We start from the raw sequence: 23,823 nt of genomic DNA, 5'->3' as shown, positions 1-23,823 counted from the left end.
AATTTCCCTGCAAAAAAGGATCTCAGAAACCAGACTTGGCCAAGTAACAGATTTTTTAAAGGTAGAGGAACCCAATAAAATTACCAGCTTTTCACAGCATGAGTCTACTTCCTTTCGACATATTGTGAGGTGTAGGTGAAATATTCTAACCGAACTGACAGTGTAAGGAAGACAGCTAACTAGAAAGCAAGATAAAAGTAAAAACCACCGATGATGATTGATATTGTAATAGCTATTAATTGTTTTGGAGCCTCTTTTGTAGATTTATGGTACTTCACCTATATTACTTAACACTTACGTGAGTCTTGGTATAATGAGATTTAATGCAGTAAAGTATCGTGGTTAAATTCACTGTATCAGGAAGAGCACTCTGAAAAACTTACCAAGGTTTTTATTCATTTTAATAATGCTAATATACATATAATTAAAACTGGGTTTTGTTTTTCACAGAAAAGTTAAGTTGTAACTCTAAGTAATAAGTAAAATAATTAGTTTCTTTGATCTAGTGTAATGGGGGTTTTTCAGCTCCCCCAACTCAAGTTAATTTACACAACATACTGTGAATGTATTGCACATGCTGTATTTTAAGAACATGAAGAATACTGAGACACCTGTGAATTTGGGGTTTTCTTCCAGCTTTTCAAAATCAGTGCTTCTTTTTTCAAAAATGAGCCAATCTTCATAATTTTACATGGTTTTGTTTTTATCTTTTGCTCCAAATGTGTATGGCATTAAGTTTGATCAGTTTGAATGAAAAAGGATATAAGGACAAAGATAAAGATATTAAAATACATGAAGATGAAATAAAGAAGTTTGTGTGGGTTCTGGCAGTACTGACTTTTTAAGAGTGACATCCTGAGCTGTCCAGCTATCACTGAATTGAGTAATATGGCTAGATTTTTAACTGCAGCCTGTCTGCATGGTCATTGCCAATAATAGCAGGACAGGTTGTATAGCAAGTAAATCAGAAAATATTTTCTTGGTGCATTTATACAATCACATACTTGCACAGAAGAGAAAATAATTAATATTAATGTCTCTTAACACAGATTATTGTTAATTCTGTTTAAAATGTGTTCACTTATCAGATTGTATTTTATTAGTTTAATCCCAAACATTTTTTGCTTTATCATGTCACAAAACAATGTTGATTTGTTAGAACTGGTGTTGAGTACAGAAACATGGATAAGAAAATTTAGCATTAAAAACCACTTTGTGATTTTTGGGGCCTTTTTTGTGACAAATATCTGATTGAAAATTCCAGTTAGATGTGCAGATCTTGATATTCTTATTAAAGTGTTCTTTTTTCAAACCACTTCCTCTCATTGTAATAGTAGTAACAGTAGTTCATCGTAATTCTGTACCTAAAAAAGCTACTATGAGTTACATTTACATGTTTTGCATTTCTAGTACAGGTTCAAATTACCTCCAAGAAGTTGCTTTTCTAGATAGCTCTGGATAAATAAATTTCTCATTGTAAGAGAAATATTCCAAAATAGGATGAAAGTGAAACCACAAGGGGAAGTTTTTGAACTCAATATGCATATTTTAATATCTTAACAATTAACTATATTGGACTGTGAAACCAATTTTCCGATAGATTTTTACAATCTCTTAGGTTCTTTTGAAATTTCTTTGGATAATATAGAAGATAATGCAACTTATAGGACCATCTTGCAAAAGCCAACAGATGATCTCATGGGTTCAATCCCTAATGATTTTCTTTAAACAAAGATTTTTGTCAAACTCTGTGGTTTGGGCTTTATATTTGGTTACACTCTTGAGCTTTTTTTTTAATCTTTCCAACAGGACAAATATAGTTGGAGATACTGCTTTTTTTCACTGATACTGTCTTCGGTATAATTCTTTACTTCTAACCAGGGTGTAATGTCAACAGATGGAATCATAATTGACAGGCAAAATTTTAAAGCATTCTAAATGTCATTGGACCTTTTAATAAAATTAATTAGCCTGCCACAGAGAAAATTTACTAGCCTGCTGGTTAATTTCACAATGTAAAATCGTGGGGTAGGTGGAAGAGCAGGCGAAAGCTTATTACTTTTAAATAATTATTTAAAGATGTGTGCCTTGCCCCTTTCAAACATGGATCGCAAATGCAGCAGGACCTTTTAAAATCTTCTAAATTCACAAGCAGTCAAGTTTCCTTTGAAGAAATATAGTACAGTTGAAATTAAAAGTTATCAGGTACTGGCTAATGATGAGTTACGTTGAAAATTGGTAGAGGCTTTAAGCTTGATTCTTTTGGGATTAATGTTCCCAGTAACATTTAAACATAAGGAGGAGTTCAGAAATTGTGCCCAGTCCCATTATGAATCTTGATGAAATGCTGGTTTCAGAAAAATTAAACATCCAAAGTTATTTCTCTTCTATTGTGCATCTCTTAGCTTACTGGAATTTGACATTAGAGAACATTAGAAAGCACCATGAACCAATTCTATTTAGTTTTCAGAAGAGTCTCAATACATTGCCTAAATTGTAATAGGATTTACAAATGTTCAAAACACCTAATGCCATATATTCCAAATGTAGTAACATTGGAAATAAGATAGGAAACATTTTCAGACTTCATTTTTAGTAATGAGGCATAATTAATCATTGAACAGTATACTTCAGGTATCTCTATGTGATGTTTAAAATTTAAAAACAATGGAAAGTATCATGTGGGTAGTTTTCTGGTGGATAAAGCTAACTCAAACATGAGCTGCTATATGAAGATACCTTGAAAATCAGTAGCACGATCTTTTGTGCTTGCAAATTTGCAACTTGCAAATCTTGCAAGTTTGTCTACCTGTCTACTTCCCAAGACTGCTAGCCCCAAGACAAGTGGATCTCCCTGATCTCCCATGCACATAGGGAGACCTAAATACGCTAACTCTCAGTTGCTTCCTATCCAGCCTTCTAAGCTACCATGAAATCTGTGCTGCTCATTGTCTGGTATCAGGTCTCATGTTCTCCTGCCTGGCCAGCTACACAATCAGCTGAGTACCTGGCAGGTAATGTCTTTGACTGCTGAGCATACTGGAGAGGAAAATTCTCCTGAGACAGAGTTTATAGTAAGTTCTTGCATGAGTGCTGTGACTTGGAAGTCAGAACAAAAATAAAATGCTGAAAATAATAAAATATAAACTGGGTACAATTTACATTTACGTTTATTATATACATAATATGTAAATATATGCATATATACACATTTATTATTATAAAATATTATTTATTGTTACGTATTATATTTTTAGCTAGGCCAGATCTCTTTAGTACATTTCTCAGGAAACAAAATTGAACTCTTAAGTATGAGCATCTAATTTGTGATTATATTCTATACAGCTATACTGTGTGTTGATGACTCCATAGTAGATCTGGAAACACTGGAAGCGCTATATGAAAATGTAAGTAAACTGGGGTAAAGCTGTGGTTAATCACCATAGTATCTCAGACACAGAATAAGTAAAGTTTTATTTTATGTTGTCATTTTAGGCTAGAGGCATCATATAGAAAAAGTCTTTAAGGAATTTAACAGTAATAAAATAGGTAACATAAAAAAAATACCCTTTGACATGCATATTTCTCTTACTGGCTTAGTTCTTAAATGTCAAATTTAAAACAATGGAGTGCCTTTGGAATCAGGTTAAAATTTAACAAAAGGTATAACATCTATCTGTGTGCTCTCCTGAACTGCCTGAAAAATACTGTTCTTAAGGCCTTTTTTGTGCTAACATGCTGGCTTTTTCTCATTCAAGATGTAAGTGGCTACTAAATCAGTTAACTCGGGCTAGTGCATTGCTGTCCTTACCCAAGTTGCTCTGTAGCATATAGCATTCATGAACTGTGTGACTCTGAAGTTGTGTGAAAGAATACTTTCACACTTGGCTGTAGAGATTTCAGAGCTACCTCTCCGACCTAAATTGTGTGGAGCATCCTATAGCAGCATATGTAGTGCTGTGCTCAACAAGGATGCTCTGCTTTGTGGCCGTTGGTGGTGAATGTCACTGCAGGGCACTGAAGGAGTTTATCATGGATCTTTAGGCCTCACTCTTATGCATGGTCTAAACGTTTCACAAAAAAAAAAAAATTGTTATTTGCAGACAAGCAGGTAAATTAGTAATTTATTAATTTGATATTAATTACTTTCAATTAATTCACTCAGAGAGCACAAAAGGATGAACTGGAGAAAATCAAGCAATATTATCAGACTTCAAAAGAGGAGGATCTGAAACTTCTGGATAAACCAGAACAGTAAGTTGGGTGGTTTTTTTAATATTTTATTATTATATAGTATAGTCCTTTGCTGATACATTAAAAGGGATCTTGATACATAATTATTGGTAGCGAATTTTTAACTTTTCTGTGTATTTCAAGGCATAATGTAAACTTTGCCTTAATCACATACACAACTTTTTTCAGACATGACAGATTTTACTATGTCAACTTGCACCACCAGAACTGATAAAATATGTAGCCTTGAATCAATAAATTTCTGTTCCCATTCTCACATTTGTAAAAGGCTTATCCTTCCCTTAGAGCTTTTAGGGCTATATTAAAATGTTAGGAAGCAGTGACAGACTGATTTTGCTTGTTGATTATTTGAAAGAGCTACACAAAGAGAGGGTTTTGGTGAGTCCTGTGAGAAAGACACAATGTACACTCTAGTCATGCTGATTGAAGACCTACAAGGCTGATTCCACAGTTCATCTCCTGCGACTGTTGTGGGTAGTGACAACTGTTAGGCTGAAAAACTTCTTAAGTGTTGCTCCTTCTGTTGTAATAAACCTTAGACCAAGGTGAAAATCACAAGAATTCACGAACAGAATGGTAATCCTGAATTTTATTTTAGTGTATACATTTGGTTTCAGATTTTGGCCTACCAATGGTGGTTGTCTTCTGCTACTTTGCTATTTTCCCCTTTGTACTTCCATCCTCCTCTTCTAATCACAGTGCAATTTCCTGCCCTGAGGCCTCCCTGCCCTCTTGTATGTTTTTGTCTTTTCTGCTGTCTTTGGTGTAAGAAAGGGTGGGGGAGGAAGAATCAACAGAGATAGCATATGACTGGTTGATGTCAGACGTATTACATCTTCATACCTTTTTTTCCCATGAAAATGTTACTGGTGAAGAGCAGATTTTTTTTTTTCCTCTTTCTCCTAACACAAGGCGGCTAAATACTCATTTGTGACTGTCCACTAGGAAATAGGTTAATGTTGGGAGGTGAGGCTGTCATGCTTACTCTTGGTTAAGAGTGGCTATCATTCTTAAGTAAGACTTAAGAAGACAAATATCTGTGAAGTGTATATACTAGCTTGTTCTTGCATCCCATACCCGTGGCTTTCATTGCATTGGCTTGGGGCATAAGAACACATTGTGTGACTAGTTGATGTTTTCCAGAGCTTGAATCTTTGGAAATATGTTTGCTGTATGTCTGAGTGAAATAAATATTAATGCATTTTATGTTCTGGAGAATACAAATCTTGCAGAGCTCTAGAGTTTTAAAAGGTTGTCTGGTTTTGTAAATTATAGTGGAGAGAGGTTGATCTCAATTAAACACAAAGTTGCATTTATGCTATCATTGTTCCATAATTAGAAGTGAAGAACTATAAATAAAGCAGTTACGCCTGATCATTCAGTGTGAAATAGTAGTGTTAAAGACAAAAGCTACTTTTTATCAACTCTTTGTGTTCTCTCTGCAAGTCTTAAGTATCCCATTTTTACCCTATTATTAAACTACATAGGTTAAGAAAACTAGCTTTTTAAAATGTTGCCTGAAGGGGGAAACAATTTGCTGATGATGCACTTATGTATATTTTATTTGAACTCCAAAATAATGTCCTTTCTGAAAACTCAGTAGATGAGGTGCTGCTGGTTTTGTTGTCTTAAGTCAGCCTCTAAGCCTAAATGCAGAACTGGAGATTTGTTAGAACTGTACTATGTATACTAACCCCATAAAACCTTAGAGACAGAAAAGTGCTAAATTTTTATGTGTGATTAAAATATTTGCTGCAGGGCATAAGCCTCATGTATTTTCTTTAATGAGGATCAGAACAAAAGTGCAAACTAAACCATTTGTCATAATAGCTGCAAACACTAGTAATAAGCATTTGTATAATGAAACCATTGACATGAATTCACTGAAGTCTAAAGGAAATCTTTGCCATTTTTAAATGCTTGGATTATCAGAGAAATAGAAAGCTTTAGTGATATCACTGATGCTCTCCTGCACATGTGATTTTAATTTGTTTTGCTGCCATGTTAAATTTGCTGTTGTTGGCACAAACTGTAAGTATGACAGCAACATGACAATGCGCCCCTAAGTTATGCTTCATGGTAATAGTTGTTAAAATGCTAATATTCATTAACATGATAAAGATTTATATGCACAATTGGCCACAGTTTGGGGCTTTCCTAGCAGGATACAGATGCTTTAGCTAGTTTCCAAGAAGACTCTTTTAGCTGTAATATCATCTCTGTGAAGTTCTCTCTACTGTGAAAGAAATACTAATGAAGGAAGTAGTAGCAAAATATGGTACTGAGCTTTCCTCTTTTGTATGTGGTTTGAATTCAGGGAGTAGTGAGCTATTAATAATTGCTGTCCAAGTAATGCCATTTGCTTCTCTTTGAAGACCACTTTCCTTTGACTTCAGTTTAAATCCTGCTGGCTTACTTAGAAGCTTGCAGGATTAGATTCACCTTTTTTCCCCAAAATTATTTCTAAATTTTATGTTCTTCAAATGTGGATAAATGTGAAATGATAAATAGCTTATCTCCATAGGATCAGTGAAAGTACTCTCGAGTCCTTTACTACAAGATTCTGGTAGGATAAAAAAGTTCTCAAGTTCTTCAGGAGAGGAGAAAAATGGACCTCACAGTGATGAACAGCAAATTCTCTATGTTTACTTTAGGCCATAAGAAGTGTAGCAATGAGAAACCCATCAAAAAGCTATGTCACAGTCATTGTCATCGTTACTTTAACTTAAAATCATACTTTTCTTAGACTAAAATTGCAAAAATGACTGAACTAAGAATATTGTTTGCTCTCAGAAAGTTTTGTCCACCTGAATTGGTGGTTTGTCTATCATAACCACAGATTCATGCCATGACTTTGTGTTTAGTAACTACATTTGTTGTCACTAAGATTCCTTTTTGTGACAGATTTTAGTTATAAGTGTTCTGTCTGGATATTTACATTGAATACTTTGAATTCCAAAATCTGGAGACATTTTCTTTTTATGTTGATGCTTGTTTAATGCTCGGCACAATTATTTTGTACTTGGATGACCAGCAGTGTAGGAGAGATTTCCGTTTTCAAGGGAAGGAAAGAAATGTGTCATCTGATTTTTTTTAAATTTAAACTTTTAAAATGTATGTATGTTAGAACTTTAGTGAAGCAGTTTGGGTTTTTCTTTCTTTTGTTTCTCTCACACAAAGTGCAAAGTATCCTCTTTTTTTCCTGGCAATACCATTCATTCCCAATAGGAAGCATTTTTATTAATACCAGCTTGGCATTTCTTTTTTTCCCACTGCTTAAGTGTAAAGCCAAGCCAGGCCTCCCCAATCCTACTGTCACAATAGATTTTTTTCATCATGCAAGAAAGAAAAAGGAGGAAAGAAATGATATTCCAATTAAAACATAGTATTTCATGCCAGCCACAGGTGGATTTTGCTGTTTTTTTAGACAGTCACTATGCATTCAGCAAAGCATTACATGAGAACTTTATAAAGCAGATTTGAAGATACCGATATTATTTATTATGAAAAAGAAATAATTTGGACAAATAAAATGTATTGGCTTAAATAATTAAAATAAATGTAATAAGAATTCAAGCTAATAATAGTTCACAGACTTTACCGCGTTGTGTTAATGGGGAATGTAAGGGTATCTGTAGACAGGCGATTAGAAGATGTTTCTAAGGTGGTATTGGAGCAAAAGACAGCTTGTTTCTGGATTTCAAGACAGCATGTGTATCACTGAAATTCTAAACTCAAAACCCACACAGCAAATTATGCAAACCCTGTTGTTATAAGGAATGCTAAAGCTTCTTGTGTTATTTAGCCAAGCTCTTACATTTTAAATTGAAGAAAAGGGAGGAATTACTCATGCCTTTGGGATGCTTTCATTTTGTGATACCCGAACTGGAGCTGTTGAATATACTTCAATTTATTTTTATTTACCAAAGAGTTAAAGGAAGAAAGCTGGAATAGACTCATGAGGAAAGTGTATATACGAGGACAGATGAAGAGCAGATAAAGGGTTAGTAACTTTGCTGAACAGTGACTGAAGAGAGAGATAATCTGCAAGTATTTTAGAGCTAAATACATGGCTAGGTGCATTACCGTAAAACATGCTGCTTTGTAATTGGAAGTGTGGTGCAAAGTAGTAAAAGAAAATTGAGGCTGAGCATCAGAAGAAATTTCTTGGCAGACTTTTTATATTATGAAATAACCTTGTAGGAATATACTAAGTTCCGTATTGCTGGGCACATTTTTAAGGGAAGCAAAAACACATGAGTGAAAACAGTAAATAGATAGTGTGTCTCTAGGTCTTTCCTTTTCTTTTGCAGCTGCGATAGTTAACGGATTACTGTGACAATGATTAGTGTCTTGCCTTTTTCTTGATATTAACAGGATTTCTTAACCCACTGAGCATAAAGAATATAACAATTATAAATCCTGTCAGATTTGATTCCAAGTAGGAAAGATTGCATGTATATTTCATAATACTACATCTTTGATCCATTGTGTGCCGCACAGATAAGAAATATAAAGATTAGTTAATACTCTTTTTTTCCACAGATTTTTATATGAGTTATCTCAGATCCCCAACTTCACAGAACGAGCTCAGTGTATTATCTTCCAGTCAGTTTTCTCTGAAGGGATAACATCAGTGCACCGGAAAGTTGATATCATAACTCGTGTTTCCAAGGTAAGTCCTAATGAAAGTTGACTAAAAGCATAAATATATTTTAGAGTATTCATGTTTCTTTTTTTACTGTAAGTGATGAACCTTAAGCCTGGTTATTGGCTTATCAGGAAAATAAAAATATATTACATCTTTTAGCTGCTTCTAAGAGCCAAAGGAGGAGGAAAGAGGGAAGGTGAGTTCTATGTAATGCCCTTTGCTCTACATAGGAAAATTTATTTTTATTTGCATTTTTATTACTTTGCACATGAAGTAGAGTAATAGGTAATCTCCATAAAACAGAAATTAAATATCAGACTAGTTTAGTACACAGCCTTGCAAACTTACTTTTTTTGCATATCGCTGTTGATGCCAACAGCAATAGATGCCTGTCACGTTCATTAGCTTATTACTCTCCCCTGGTATCTATACATTTCTGTTAACTCTAATCAGCAGATTTTTTAGTACCTGACAAAGCTTTACCTAAGATTTCTATACTATGAAAGACTAAAGACAAGATTTTGAAATTATAACAAATAAAATATGAAAAGTAGAATGAGATAAGAATTAAAAGATAAATTAAATATTGACCTAAATGTATAACAACCTGGTCAGGACAGTATTTGATTTTTTTTTTTCCTCCGATTTGAAGATTAGCTTTTGATTAACTTTGCTGCCACAAAGTACCCATGCTCTACCCCTTTGGATTTCTTTGTGTATTTTAACAATAAAAATAGTCACTTAGTGTTCCCTTTCAAAAGGAGACATAAATAAGGAATCAGTTTTGTATGAGATAGGGAAAGTGGTAATGCCCTCAGTTTACTTACGAGGAGCTCACACTACAATTGATTTATCCAACATGTAGTGTAAGGCTACACAATTAAGAATTAGGCCCATGGTCTCAGATTCTAGATTGCCAAGATAGATGTCTTCATATGTAAATTAAAATAATTTATTAGTTCTCCACTGTGTTTCTAGATTTCTTTTCTGTTTTGAGGCATAGTAATTTAGTTCTTAGCCCTGGTATATCTGCATTAAGTATGGATCCAGAAATGCGAATTTCCGGAGCACCAGGAAGAATGAGTAGCAGACTGAATATAACATTCCGAGTCTTATCCAGAGGAAGCAAAAATAGTACATCTCCATTTGACTGTGCATTATGCAAACTCATAATAAAGCACCTTGTCTGTAAGTTTTTTAAAGGCTACTAAGAATGCTTAGTAATCTTATTCCATTAATCTTTTTGTCATCTACATAGTATATGATGCCATATAATTTGCTTCATAATAGATTAAGCTAAACATAGTATCTTAAGCAAATACAGTCTAATACATGCTTCTTTTAAATGTTTGATTTTTGTACAGGTTTTAGCTTCCTTTCCCTAGAGGGGTAAAAACACACAAGAAATAAAACCTCTATCAAAAATAAAATTTAAAAAGTGTTTTTATATTAGCAATTAGAATTTTTGTGCCAACAGAAGTTACAGACTAGTATCCATTTTCCAGGCTTTGCTGAACATGACAAGTGTAAAGGAAATTTTAGGTTTGATTCTGGCTTTTGGAAATTATATGAATGGTGGAAATAGGACCCGAGGTCAAGCTGATGGATTTGGTTTGGAAATACTTCCCAAACTAAAGGACGTCAAAAGCAGAGTAAGTACTCATTTTTAATTAAAGATAATTTTTCTCAAGTGATTTTTTTTTTTTTTGTTCTATCATCTGTCAAAAGTTAGCCTTTTCTTATTTCTTACTATTCTTGCTTGAAAGAGCAAGGCACTTTGTACCATTTTCTTGCTTTTTTTCTCCCAGCTTTTCACCTCCTTCTGCACATGTGCGTATTTCCATAATCTCTAGTTTCTCCTATTTGGTACTACTAGGACAATTACCTTATGTGAGAACTTCTGTGTCTCTCTTTTACTAGTAGGGACTTAATTACAGTAGGTTAGAATGAAGTGAGCGAGCACAGACTGCTGAACTCTTTGTCCGTAAATGTCCCCATTCTTTTCTCTTGCCCTTAACTTAAGGTAGCTGTAGGTGAGTAAAAGTGCTTAAAAACAAAATAGCAGTAAAGGTTCAGTGTAGCATATACAATAAGGAATTATGTGTAAAGGATATAAATATATAATATACAGGATTTTAATCCTCTTCAAAGAGATGTCTCAGACCCAACAAGATATTTTCAGTCTTTTTCTTTTTGAATTGGCAGTTAAATGGATGTAGGGCATGAATTCTGAATGGCATGCATGAGAAAATGCTCATAGATGGCAGTAAATTATTTTGTCAAAAATTGAGAACCACTAGTACGTTTTTGATTAGTCATGCTAGGATCAAAGTCAGGCTCAAACAAACTCTGGATACCTTTTGATATGAGGTTACTTTGTTCCTTATTTCAGCAGGGCAGAGGAGGAGGTGCTAGGTAACGTAGGCAATGGAAACACTTCTCAAAGTCATTCTTTGCTAAAGCATACCTAGACACCACATGGATATATGAAACAACAAAGAATAGGAGGTATTTTCTGCTGATGCTGGTACAGATTTGGAGGGTGAGAAAAAACCCCGTTCTTTCATGTTCTTCCTCTTTTCCTATGTGAAGTGCTCTCTTGAACTACAAGAAAGGTAGATTTTAAGCTTTTGTTCCCGATTATACCTCATGTACATAGGAATGTGTTTGTGAGACAGGCAATGTCAGGAAAGCAGTATGTCTAGGGAGCTTTTTATTTTGCTTCTGAACACCATCATTAACGAAGTGTAAAAACACATTTAATGAATTGTTCAGTGACTATATTAATGAAAGTTTTTCCAATGGATTTGAGTCCTTTGTCTGCTAAAGACATTGAGGTGCTGGAGCATGTCCAAAGAGCAACGAAGCTGTTGAACCGTCTAGAGAAGAATCCTTATGACGAGTGGCTGAGGGAGCTGGGGTGGTTTAGTCTGGAGGCTGAGGGGAGACCTTATCTCGCTCTACAACTACCTGAAAGGAAGTTGTAGCGAGGTGGGTGTTGGTCTCTTCTCCCAAGTAACAAGCGATAGGACGAGAGGCAATAGCCTCAAGCTGTGCCAGGGGAGGTTTAGATTGGCTGTTAGGAAAAATTTCTTCACTGAAAGAGGGTGGTCAAGCGTTCGAACAGACTGCCCAGGGAAGTGGTTGAGTCACCGTCCCTGGAGGTATTTCAAAGACGTGTAGATGTGGTGCTTAGGGACATGGTTTAGTGGTGAACTTGGCAGTGTTAGGTTTACGATTGGACTTGATGATCTTAAAGGTCTTTCCCAGCCTAAATAATTCTATGATTCTAATTCTTGCTTTCCTCTTCGCTGCAATGGTTCAGCTGTTCCCTATGACCACTTTTCTTCCAGTCCTACTCCATGGACAAGACACAATACAATGCAGCTAAACTAGAACCAGGCCAAGTTTCCCAGTACTCAGGTGTTCATTGGTTGTCCAGCTGACATGAAGAAAAATGTGAAACAACTGAGCTTTGCCTGACTTTTCTCAGTAGAAGTACTAATTTTAGTCTTGCTCATCTATCTAACCATAAACTTGTAAGAATTTAATTCTCTCTGGGACCTTCCGATTTGGCTGAGTTTAGCCAGCACATTCCAAAATTATTAATTATGAAAAGGAGTGACAGCTGTACAGCATACTTGCATAAGATTTGTTCCTTAGCAAAGCAAGCTAAAAAATTACAGTATTTACAGTTTCCTGGTAGCCAAAATAAATATATTATTAGTTTAGACTAGTCTCCAAAATGCATAAAATCTCAAAGGGGCCAGCTGCTACAGGCAGAAACCCCAGAGGTAATTGGTAGACCATATTTGCAAGGAAGAAGAATGCAGTCTTGTATATTTGAACACTAAGGTATCCTTCCTGTGTCCCGTTATTCCCTTTTTGAGAATTGCCAGCAAGCAATATTATGTCTAGGTAAGCTGAATTCCAGGATCTAAGATAAAGAGTCAATGTTAAATATCTCTTATTTCACATAAAAGTCATTTGTTGTCACATGAGTCTAGAAAGTTACTTGATACAGAGGTTTTTTAAAAAAATGTAGCTCACCACTTCAAAAATCTCTGTTTTTTGACTTCTGCAAATACTCTTTAAACTAAAGTAATACGTTTGATAGTTTAGCAGATAGAAAATAGAATAACAGGTGTATTTTACTCTAAAAGGACAATCAAATGTTCATGAGTCACTTTGGTTCCTTTTTGTCACGTGACCTGCCAGCAATGTCTTCTGTTATACAAGCAGAGTGGATTTCTCTGCATGGCAGCAATGACTTGCTTACTTAAGAATTTTGCTGGTGTATGATATTAATAAAATATAATGTGCTGCAGGCTTTAATATAGGTGAGGCAGATCTGTACAGGAACTCAGGCGTTATTCGCATACAAATGTTTGTCCTGATACCTGGCAATATACAAGATCCAAAAAAACTTCAAAGACATTCCAGATATAATTCCCTATATTACAATACTTTTATGTTGTTGAACAGCACCCTGTAACGTATAAGTCGCAATTTTACACTTTTCCTTTGGTTCATCTGCCTATACTGACCCAGTGACATGTAACAAAATAAAATGATGTTGTGTACAGTTGTTGTATGCAGGACCGTGGAAATTATGATTCCACAAAGTGAGTATTAAAATTCATATTTATAAGGCAACAGGCCATGAAATATACTTATTAGGTACATGCTATCTGGTTTTATATTTGGAGTAAAATATGAAAAATATCTATGTCTTTTTCAGATCTCCATTACAGAATTGAGATTAGAGGAATCAAAAAATGCAGTTCACCTTAATATACCTGAGGTGACTGTAATATTTAGTTAATATTATATTCAAGAATACTATTATTAATTGATATTATTATTCAAGTTAATATTATTATTCAGTAATGCCTTGTATTATTAAAAAAAGATAAGGAGACAGCTTCCCAGTGCATGTTTTCTTTTTTGGTATTTAGAACCAAAAGAGGCTCTAGGTCCTGTGGTGGTACGGTCAAGCTTATGTTATAAAAGATTGGTCAGTAACACCAGGCCTGAAGATACTGCGAGTCCTATTCCTCACAGCAATATAAAGTAATAATATGTTTGTTTTGAAAGAGTAAATTTTCACTCACTTGAAACAGTCTTAATCAGACACGTTTTTAATCATATATTTATTTTTTCTTAGGATAATGGTATTAATCTTGTGGATTACGTCGTGATATATTACCTACGCCATTGTGATAAGGTAAAAGATTCATTCACTGGATCAGCCTCGCCAAAAGTAGGTTTCTTTAAGAGATTGTGAAAGGGTTTATATTAGGGTTTTTAACATCTGAACACAGTAGCTCTGATGGAAAAACAAAAGCCTGTTTCTGTTGCTTTCCTATAAAATTTGTGGACATCAATAGGTCTGAAATTTGCTATAGTTTTTATGATACAGCTTTGGAAAACTTTACGTTACCCCTTGAACTACCCACCGCAGGCACTTGCCTGTGACTGTTGCAGACTGGGCAGGTGGTGGCTACAGTCTTCTTACATTAGAAGACTGTATTCTAACACTGGTAAATTCTAACACTGTAAATCCTGTTCTGGTGGGGTAATAATGGAAGACAGAAGCATGATTTCCGTCCTGACGGAATGCAGGAAGGGGTTGGTGCTTTAAGATAGTTGAGTCAGCTGATAGGGATGAAGGTAGAGGTTGAAAATGTGGGAAGAGGTGTGGCTGCTGCTTTGAGTGAGTTACATTTGTGAGGCTTTTTGACAGATATCAGCAGTGCCCACAGGTTTTGAGTGGGAAATTTGAACTACTGTCTTTTAAATAAAAATGTCACTGTTAATTGATTTTAAGTACGTAGTTGCTTATTTTTGAGATTAAGAAGATGCCTTTACCTAATCTTTGAATCTAAGACTAATATAATTTTTCATGGCCCTATGTCTGCTTGAATACAAATAATTTTTTTATTTTTTATTTTTATTTCTTTCTTCTTTTTTTTAATTCTGACATAAGGGTGTTGAATTGTTGTGTTAGTAGTCATGAGTATTTTTTCCAGGAGTAAGACTAAAGTAAGTGAAGACATTTCCCTGCTCACAGCGGGGAGGTTAGACTAGATGATTTTTAAAGTTCTCCTTCCAACCCAAACCATTCTATGATTCTATGATCTCTAACACTAATAAAGAGAGTCTGTATGTCAGGAGCCTGTGAAATGGCTCCTGGGGCTGAGCTGTAGAAGAGATTAAAAACTATCAGATATGTAGATCTGTATGTGTTTTCTTTCCTTTTTTTTCCTTTTTTTCTTTTTTTTTTTTTTTTTTGAGCAGGGAAATAAAGTGTTATTACTTTAGCTTAAGTACCCTTCTTGTAAAATGCCTCATAACAAAAGCAACTTTGTCTAGCCTATAATGTTTCTTAGTTATTAGGGTATTGACATATGTATTATTTTCTTCTTTTTTAATAATGCTGAAGCTAATGCTTTCTAATTCATTTATTTAAATTTCTAGTATTTCTGCAAACTTTCTACTATACTTTAATTTTACTTCAGGGAATTTTGTAGAACAAAACAGTTTCTCTTCCTTGGGAGGAAATGGACATAATGTAAATTGTACATTTTTCCCCCTGAATGTTCATATCTTTATAGTAATAAAATTATTTTTCCCCTGTTCACAACACAGTTCCCCAACCAATGAGTTTTCCTTTATGACAGACTGAAATCTGTGCAAAGGTAGTGTTTTAAACTCACTAGTATATGCTTATACATGGCAGTGTCATATCAATACCATTTATATACTTTACTTATTAAATTTCCACTAGAAATACTGCTTTGAAGCTTGTAAGGATTTTTTTGTTTTGGGGTTTTTTTTTTACCTCTGATTTTTTTTTCTTGCTGTGCTAAAAATAAGGTATATACTTAGGAGCTCCATACAGACATTAACCCATGTGATTTATTTAGCCACGTAAACCTTCAACTGCATATTTTTACCTGCATAAAATACTGCAGACAATATATAAATACTGTTTTCAATTTACGCTTATAAAGTGTGTCTATATTTAATGAATTGGGAGAGAGTGAAACTACAAGCTTTTGGCATAAGAGCACTTGTTGCATTAAAATAGGCAATCATGTTATGTATTTTTTAAAACCTTCTAATCCCTTATCTCAACCTTTATTGATATAAAATGAACCGAAATGTTGTGAGCTCAATGTTGTTTCATAGTTTAAATTGAGCATAGTTTGTTTTACAACATCTAAAAGGAAGTTTCAACACTCAGAATGGCCAGGACTTCTTCTTGACTTATATATATGTTGTTTTAGTAAGAATGATTTAAAATATATTATTTTTGGAGTTTTATAATAGTGTTTCATAGATGATCTTTCAAAAAAAGTAATTTATTTTGCTGTAAATGCATTCAATTTTCATAGTGGCCTGTTTGTTTGTTTGTTTGTTTAGGAAGCAGGAACAGACAAGAGTATTTTTCCTTTACCAGAACCACAGGATTTTTTCCAGGCCTCCCAAGTTAAGTTTGAAGACCTAATAAAAGACTTAAGGAAACTGAAGAGAGATCTAGAAGGTAACTGGGAACTTTCACATTTGTTCTGCTAACAACAAAGTGCTATTTAAAATGTAACCTTTATGAGGTTTTCTTATTGCTAATTAGGTTTATAGTGTTGATTCATTTAGAGTTTTTACACTGTGGCACAAATTACTCACATAAATTAGGGAAAAAAATTCCTACTCATGACTTAATAAAAATGAAAGTGAAGATACTGAAAAGTTATTTTCCCTTTTACAAGCAAAAGGCCTCTAAAGAAATCTTTCTGAAATTTTCTTTAGTTATGTGTGAATTTTCCTCTGGCTTCTCCAGAACTGTGTGTTTAACTGGAGATATCTGTTAGTTCCATAACATAAATACTTTCTTCAGTACTTGTAGCTGTTAAATTGTTGTTATACAAGAAAGAGTTGAATACTATTAATGTAGAAATAAAACACAGCTTGCCAAGGCACAGCGAAGGGAAATGGAAAGCTCCAGTTCAAAATATTTTCACCCTGGGACATAAAATAAACATTTAAAAATGTTTATTATAAAGAGGGGCTCAGAAACCCAACTCATCTATCAATCAAGGTACTGAGTGGTAATAAAGTAGGAAGAGTTGCTCTCGAAGTGTTCCAAGCAGTATCATTTTTATTTTGTGCTTCATATGACTTTCTAAAATAAATGCAGCAAATGATAACTGAATATTTTAAGCCTGTCTTTTTTGTTAAGGAAAAGTTGCTACTTTTACTGAAGCAGTTTTGTGTAGAAAATGGCGTTTAGGGAGAAAATTTGCTTAATTTTCCGTAGAGCTTGTCCACTTACATTTACATCTCTGCATCAAAACGGAAGGGTCCTTTTAGAATCAGAGTTGAACAAGATGATTCTGCTTAATTTTTTTAATGTAAGGCAATGAAAACCATTCCAAAATGATTTATCCTTACAGTTAGAAATTGCTGGATTAGGTCACTACCATCTTAGGATAGTTTCAAAGGTTAACAGTGGTAGGAAAGTATCAGTTGTTGTTTGTTCGACCCGGGCATAAGTGAGTGCTCTATCTCCTCTAATCGCTTGGCCCTGTAAGCCCCTTGGCCTGCCCTCTTTTGGGCTAGTTTGTGCAGAAACATGATCTGTGTTTGATCTTGTATGTTTTCAGCATGTAGTCCTGCTGTCGTGCATCTTAGTCTTGCAGCATCTGCACTGAGGCTGTGACTTTCGCATCATATTTGTTCTACATTGCAAAGACACGGACAGCAAGTAGGAAAAGCGAAACGCTTAATTAGCACTTAAAATAAAAACTGCAGCTTTCTTGTAATCACTGTGTTCTATCTTCTAAAACAAATTTTCTTAGGTATTTATAGAAAATCTAGAAAAATTATGTTGAGGTTGTTTCCGTCATTCTCCATTTTAAAAAAGTATTTGAAACCCAGCCAAACCAATTAACATATAAAGTTAATGACAGCAAAGATTTGAAACAAAAAAGGTTGTAAAAATGTTTTCAGATGTTGGTATTTTATCACTCAGAAATATGCAGCAGAATTCTAACAAGCATTCCTGTGATTAGTTTCTCTTATATTTAAACAAAGCAACAATCACTCATATAAAAATGTTGTATCTCATTCAAACATTCCCTTTCAAATTTTTTTCTTCAGATAATGCTGTAGTTTATTTTTAAATCAAAATTTTAATTGAAGAGGTTATAATTTTAACACGTACAACAAAGATTTGATGAGTCTCTGTAGTTTATTGTAGCCATTAAAAAGTTGTGGCTGCTGGCAGACTACCAGTGAAAGTCTAAAGCTGAAACAGATGTGAGTAGCAGAAACCAAGTCCAGAGAAGCGTCGGGCCCAGCTATCCAGACAGGCGCGGCCCTTCAGATGTAAATAATTTGAACAATATTAACTGGGGCTGCCTGTGTTATAGGGTACATTGGATTTATTTCACAGTTTGGTTGGCTAAGGTAAGTCTTAAAAGGATTACCCTGGAAGTGGGATGAGACAAAGACAATAAATGAAAGAGGGGTTTTCTTGTGTGCCCTTGGGGAACGAACTAATGTTCCTGTTAGCAACTGACTTTTTTCTTGAGATTGGTAGAGAATGATTAAAAAAAAAAGAGAAATATCACCTCTTGTGCCTGAAATGGCAATTTTGATAAACACTTTTCATAATACTTATCATTTAGTATTTTAAAATATTTTTTACTAATTTATCAAAGCATTCATTTATCTTTCTATCATGGATATTAACATAGGAGAGATTGAGTTGTTATGAGTGGCATGTCTTAATGGTGTAAACCTCTAGTTTGAAATACCTAGACACTGTGGAACCGAAAGTTCAAATCTAGATGGAACACAAACCCTTTCATCCTTTTCAGATAAACAGATTGGGTTCCATACAATTTGCTATTTTGAAGTCTTTCAGATTAGACTTTAAAGGGACGGGCTAACTTTAGTCTAAAGGGATTAGATTAAAGTTTGGCTCAAAAATTCAAACAAATTTTTGGAGAACCTTAATCCAACAGGTTTTTAACACATATTTCAGAACAAACTTTGTAATCATGAGCATTTTTAGGTTAAAAAGAATGATAAACAAAAATATGCATTTAATATAGGCTTTTAATGGGAAAGAAGTGCAAAAGAATGTAATATTAAATAGTGAGACGAAAAGTTTAGAGTGAAATCTGGTTCCACTTTAAAGTCACAGGAAAACAAAATGTTTTCTCTAAGCTCAGGTTTTCACTCTAGGTCTGTATAGTCAGTGTATTTCCAAGGTTTTCAGATATTACATAGTAGCATAAGCAGATACCTTTATTCATTTAACAGGTATTAGCTTTCTAATTAATCTTTATATGTATGGAAAAAACCTTTTTGCTTTGGATCAATATTTTAAGATTGTAAGGTACTTTATTCCTTGTCTAGGACAATGATTTCCACTTTTTCCTTTCCCTATGACCAAAGATGATTTCCCTTCTAGACTGGACAATGCCACTTGATTGGTATTCTTCCGGAATAAGCACAGGACGTTTGAAATGTGTAATTGTAAGAATGTTTTTGGAAAGAAAGCCACTTTGCCACAGTATGTTAGACTTGTATAAGTTTTACCATGAACCTTTTATTCATCTCTCTCCAAAGTTGAACGATCTTAATTATTCAAAATTAGTTGCACTGTAGATTGTTTCCGTCTGTCATACTCATTGCTCTTCTTTGTAATACAGTTCGTAGAATTTTTAAATGCTGCTCCATCAGTCAAAAGAAAGCAATATTAGATTCCTTCTATCATTTACCGTAATGTTTGTTATAACTTCTTAGCATTCCAGACCTTAACAACTGAAAGAGCAAAGATATTTATTGAATGGTTAAAAATGGAAACCAAGGTAGTTGGTGCACTCTGATTACTGTCAAGAGTCAGAACTTTATTTCTCATAACTAATTACATTTCCTATGACATTGTAACATTCTGATCCCATTGAAAATCCACATACTTTTGCTTTCACCTTCTTTCATAACCACCAGTAGATACATTACATTTTCATACTAATTTTTCCCCAGTGCTGTAGATACGTTTTAAATTTTTACTAACTTAACTGAGTGTATATGCATATATATGTAGGTGTTTACATGCACACATACATGACTGAAAGGAAATAATTTAATCTAAAATAGAAGCAAGACTTCATGGATCAGCTACCTATAATAATTGGTTTTATTTCAGTACTCCAGAGACAAGGCTTCACATTGGGGGCCTCTTAAGCTAATTGTTGACAGATCTGTATCTTGCATAAGTATGTTACACCCAACTTTTCCACATTTAAGTAGTGGACTTCATCAAAACTTCAGCTTATGGCAACCCCATCTTGTAAAATTGTATAGCCCTTCTAAAAAGATTAAAAGGGAAGCAAGTAAAACTATGCATGAAAAGATGAGAAATTACAATGTTACATTGGCTGTTTACATATTTTTCATGCAGAAGCATTACAATTCTCTTAAGATCATAGAGAAGTGCAGGTTGTTTGGCTGGAAGGTACCTTTGGAGGTCCTGTGGTCCAAAGCCTTTGAGCAGGACAAACTTCATATTTAGATTAGATTGTACAGGGCCTTAGCTAGCTCAGTTTCGAATGTAAGGGTGGAAATTCCAACACCTCTCTGGGCACATGTTCCAGTGCTGAATCGCTGTCTTGAATATTTTTCCTTCTCCCTTGTGAGAATTTCCCGTGCTGCAACTTGTGACTATTGCTTCTTTTTCTTTAGATGTGCATTTCTGAGAAAAGTCTGGCTCCATCTTCTCTATAGCTATTCGTTAGATAGTTGAAGTGAAAAACTAGATCCCCAGTTAGCTTTCTTTTCACCAGGCTGAACATACCTGGCTTCCTCTGCCTCTTCTTCAAGTGCTTTATTTTATTTTCATTCTCAAATGATGGCGTGACTATATATATATTTTCTTTTCCAGATAGAAATATGTGTGTATATATTCTTTTATATAAATTTTTATATATAAATATTTTTTAATATATGTATATATATATTCTCTTTCATAGAAAGTGATCCAGGGCACTGGATGTGACTAGCATGGTGTTTCCATACTGATACCAGCATCATAGCTAATTAATCCTGTCTCAGCATGGCTGACTAGACCAGACTAAACTGTTGCATCTAAATTGCTCTCATTCAGTGCCTCTTCAGGGAGCTCTGTATCACATTATATTGCAAAGAGGATATGTGTTAGAAAATAATGACAAGAATGGAAGAGAATTTAGAAATTAAAAATGGGTGGAAATTGAAAAGGGTCACTCATTCTTGATTCTTGCAGCCACTGTCACTATAAATACAGTCGACGAAGCTGCAAAAAGCAATATTAATCAGTCCGTGCTCATTTAGGACTAAAACTCTCTGATCTTCCTGATTTAAAATCCGGAACAACATCTGTTATTATCAAGGATTATAAGGGAATATATTCACCAATAGGAAAATATATAAAAGCAGAAAAGTTTAATCAGTATTATTCCCAACAAGTTAATTTAAAATTCTTAAATGTGTGTGTTCCCATCAGAGTCTTCTAACTGAATTAAAGGTTTTTGCAACAAAATGTCCACTAATTAACTATAAGCCATTTTTGTTCTAGAGATTAATTGATGCTTTCAGTTAATGAACTGGGACATTTCCAGCTTTTGTAGGATTTCTATGTAAGCACAGATGGAGAAATTAATTTAATGTGTTATTATTTATTCAGATAGAATATAAATATTTAGTTCATACATAATATGGCCTTAGATAAAGTCAGTTTTATGGAATAGAATTTTAGTATAATCATTATACAATAATTATCAATAGGCAATGATTACAATATTGAAAGTTTTTGTCTGTTATTTGATTTGCTTTATGGATGGGAAGGTTACTGGATCACATCATGAAAATTCTAAATATTATGTCAGTTTGAGTGTTACCTTCCTAAATAACTTGCTGGGTCAATAGATATTTCTCAATAAAAGGTGATTGTTTATTCATTACAGGTATTTAAAAAAGTATCAAAGGTCTTTTTCTAAAATATTTTCATTCTATTGAATCCATACTCTAATTTAAATGAAATGTTTTAAGTCAATTTAAAAGTGGCAGTTAGACATCTAATGCATATATATGTTCTAGAAAAATTTTCCCAGCAGGAGAAGAGAACTTGTATGATACTTTCCAGGAACTAGTCACTTTAATTTTCTTCATGTTAATTATACTTTTAAATTTTAAAATTCACCTTAAAATTTTGGAAGTGCAGGCAAATAGAAATTTGAACTGGGTTGTGGAACATAAGGAGCCAAATAGGTGCGTGTGTTATTTCTTTAGACATTAACATAAATGGAGCTCATTGTTTTGTACCTGGTGAGTAATTTTGCAAATATTTTTGCACTGTTCAACAGTTACATGATGTATTTTGAGGCAATGCAGAATGGTGTATGGAAAAGAGTAAAGTACAGCTTTCTACAGTAACAGTTATTTTGTTTTCAAGAGTTGACAAAATGACACCCTCTTCCTTCTCAGAGTTTTGTGACCCCTTTTTTGAACAGTCTCTTGCCTCAGCAGGATGAGATCTATTTCAGTTTGTTTTGATCTGGCAAAGATACCACACAGGCATTAAAAAACACATTTTGTGTATGCGCACTGGATTCTATTTTACAATAAAACTAACATTTTGACAGTGTTCCGTTGGCAATGTTCATATGTGCATACATTAAGTGGAAATTTTCCTAAGTGTATGATTTCTTAAAATTCCATTAGATTTTCTAGTTTGTGATAATAGAGAATAGCATGGAATGGTTTTAATACGATTCAGGAATATAATAGAGGAGCAAAGCAATGATGTTTTAGAAGAGTTTATTCCCTGGAAGCAGATGTCTGCATATGTGCACAAAGGCGAGGGAGAAAGCTTTCTGTTCGTTAAACAATGGCATGCTGTTAATTTTTTCTTTTATATTTTTTGTTTGGCTAAAGAATCCTCAGAAATTTTGTGTTAAAAATCATTGTGCAAATGTTAAGATTCTAAAACAAATCTTGGAAATATCACAGTTATGATTTTCTGTTCACTTTTCTGTGTGCCTTTTTATATACATAAATATATACGTGTGTGTGTGTTAAGCATTAGTTACGTAACTATGTAGTATACATCTGGGAGCAGGTAGTGTACAACAGGAGGAATATTGTCCCTATCAATGTGTATGATGGATAATGAATGATGTAGTTAGGAACAGTGACTTCATATTTGTGGATCTCATCAGCTTTTCCTCTTTGAGGGAGTATGCGATAAAAGAACAGGCAGATTTCTGCTAGAACTGGGGTGGTCACTTACACATTTACTTTCATCATCAAAGATTGAAAGTACATTAATTCAGACAGTGGGATACAAATTAGTAGTAGTGAGGCTAATTAGCACTTTGAGAAGTGTACCTGCTAATATTGTAGGTAATTTATGAATTTACACGATTTCAAATCTAAGCAGGATGCTCTAGCTGAACCAAAGCCATAAACATGGTAAAAAAAAATCACTTAAGTGTAACTTTATGATTTGTCTTGCACAGAAAATCAGACATCCAGCGGTACAGAGGGAAATAGGAGATCACTTCTCCAGCCTCTACAATTTAAGCTCACAAACATACTGTTTCAGCCACTGCCCAGCCATTCTCTTCTATCTGATCCCTTGTTCAGTACACCAAGTAATAATGTTTGTGTGTTTGAAAGGTCTTTTTTTTTTTTTCCCCAGCACTGTAAAAATCTTAGCTCATCTGATTAAAATTATTATTATTGCTTCTTAAAAATTTTGTCTTCCTCTAAATTGGCCAGACAAGACTTTTCAATTTCAAAATATTCATTTTTTGTACTGTTCAGACAGAAGGGAAATGTTCCGACTTCTCCATGGGTTCTGCTAG

At 34.2% G+C, this 23,823-nt stretch overlaps 1 protein-coding gene across 1 annotated transcript in view; it reads left to right on the top strand.

The window, feature by feature from the left end:
* The window catches only part of FMN1 (formin 1), a gene marked incomplete at both ends in the record, with an annotated part of 144,345 nt that overhangs the window by 74,242 nt on the left and 46,280 nt on the right, over positions 1-23,823 (top strand). Inside the window, 6 exons of the mRNA XM_082000470.1 lie at positions 3,346-3,407; positions 4,166-4,254; positions 8,800-8,929; positions 10,411-10,557; positions 14,073-14,132; positions 16,334-16,454. Coding sequence (XP_081856596.1) covers positions 3,346-3,407; positions 4,166-4,254; positions 8,800-8,929; positions 10,411-10,557; positions 14,073-14,132; positions 16,334-16,454 — 609 coding nt within the window. The remainder of the gene's footprint in view (positions 1-3,345; positions 3,408-4,165; positions 4,255-8,799; positions 8,930-10,410; positions 10,558-14,072; positions 14,133-16,333; positions 16,455-23,823) is intronic.

This window comes from Phaethon aethereus (genome assembly GCF_964289735.1).
Source record: "Phaethon aethereus genome assembly, chromosome: 5".
In the NCBI taxonomy this organism is placed as follows: domain Eukaryota; kingdom Metazoa; phylum Chordata; class Aves; order Phaethontiformes; family Phaethontidae; genus Phaethon; species Phaethon aethereus.
Note: the sequence above shows the minus strand (reverse complement) of the source record. Positions and strands in the feature narration are given on the sequence as shown.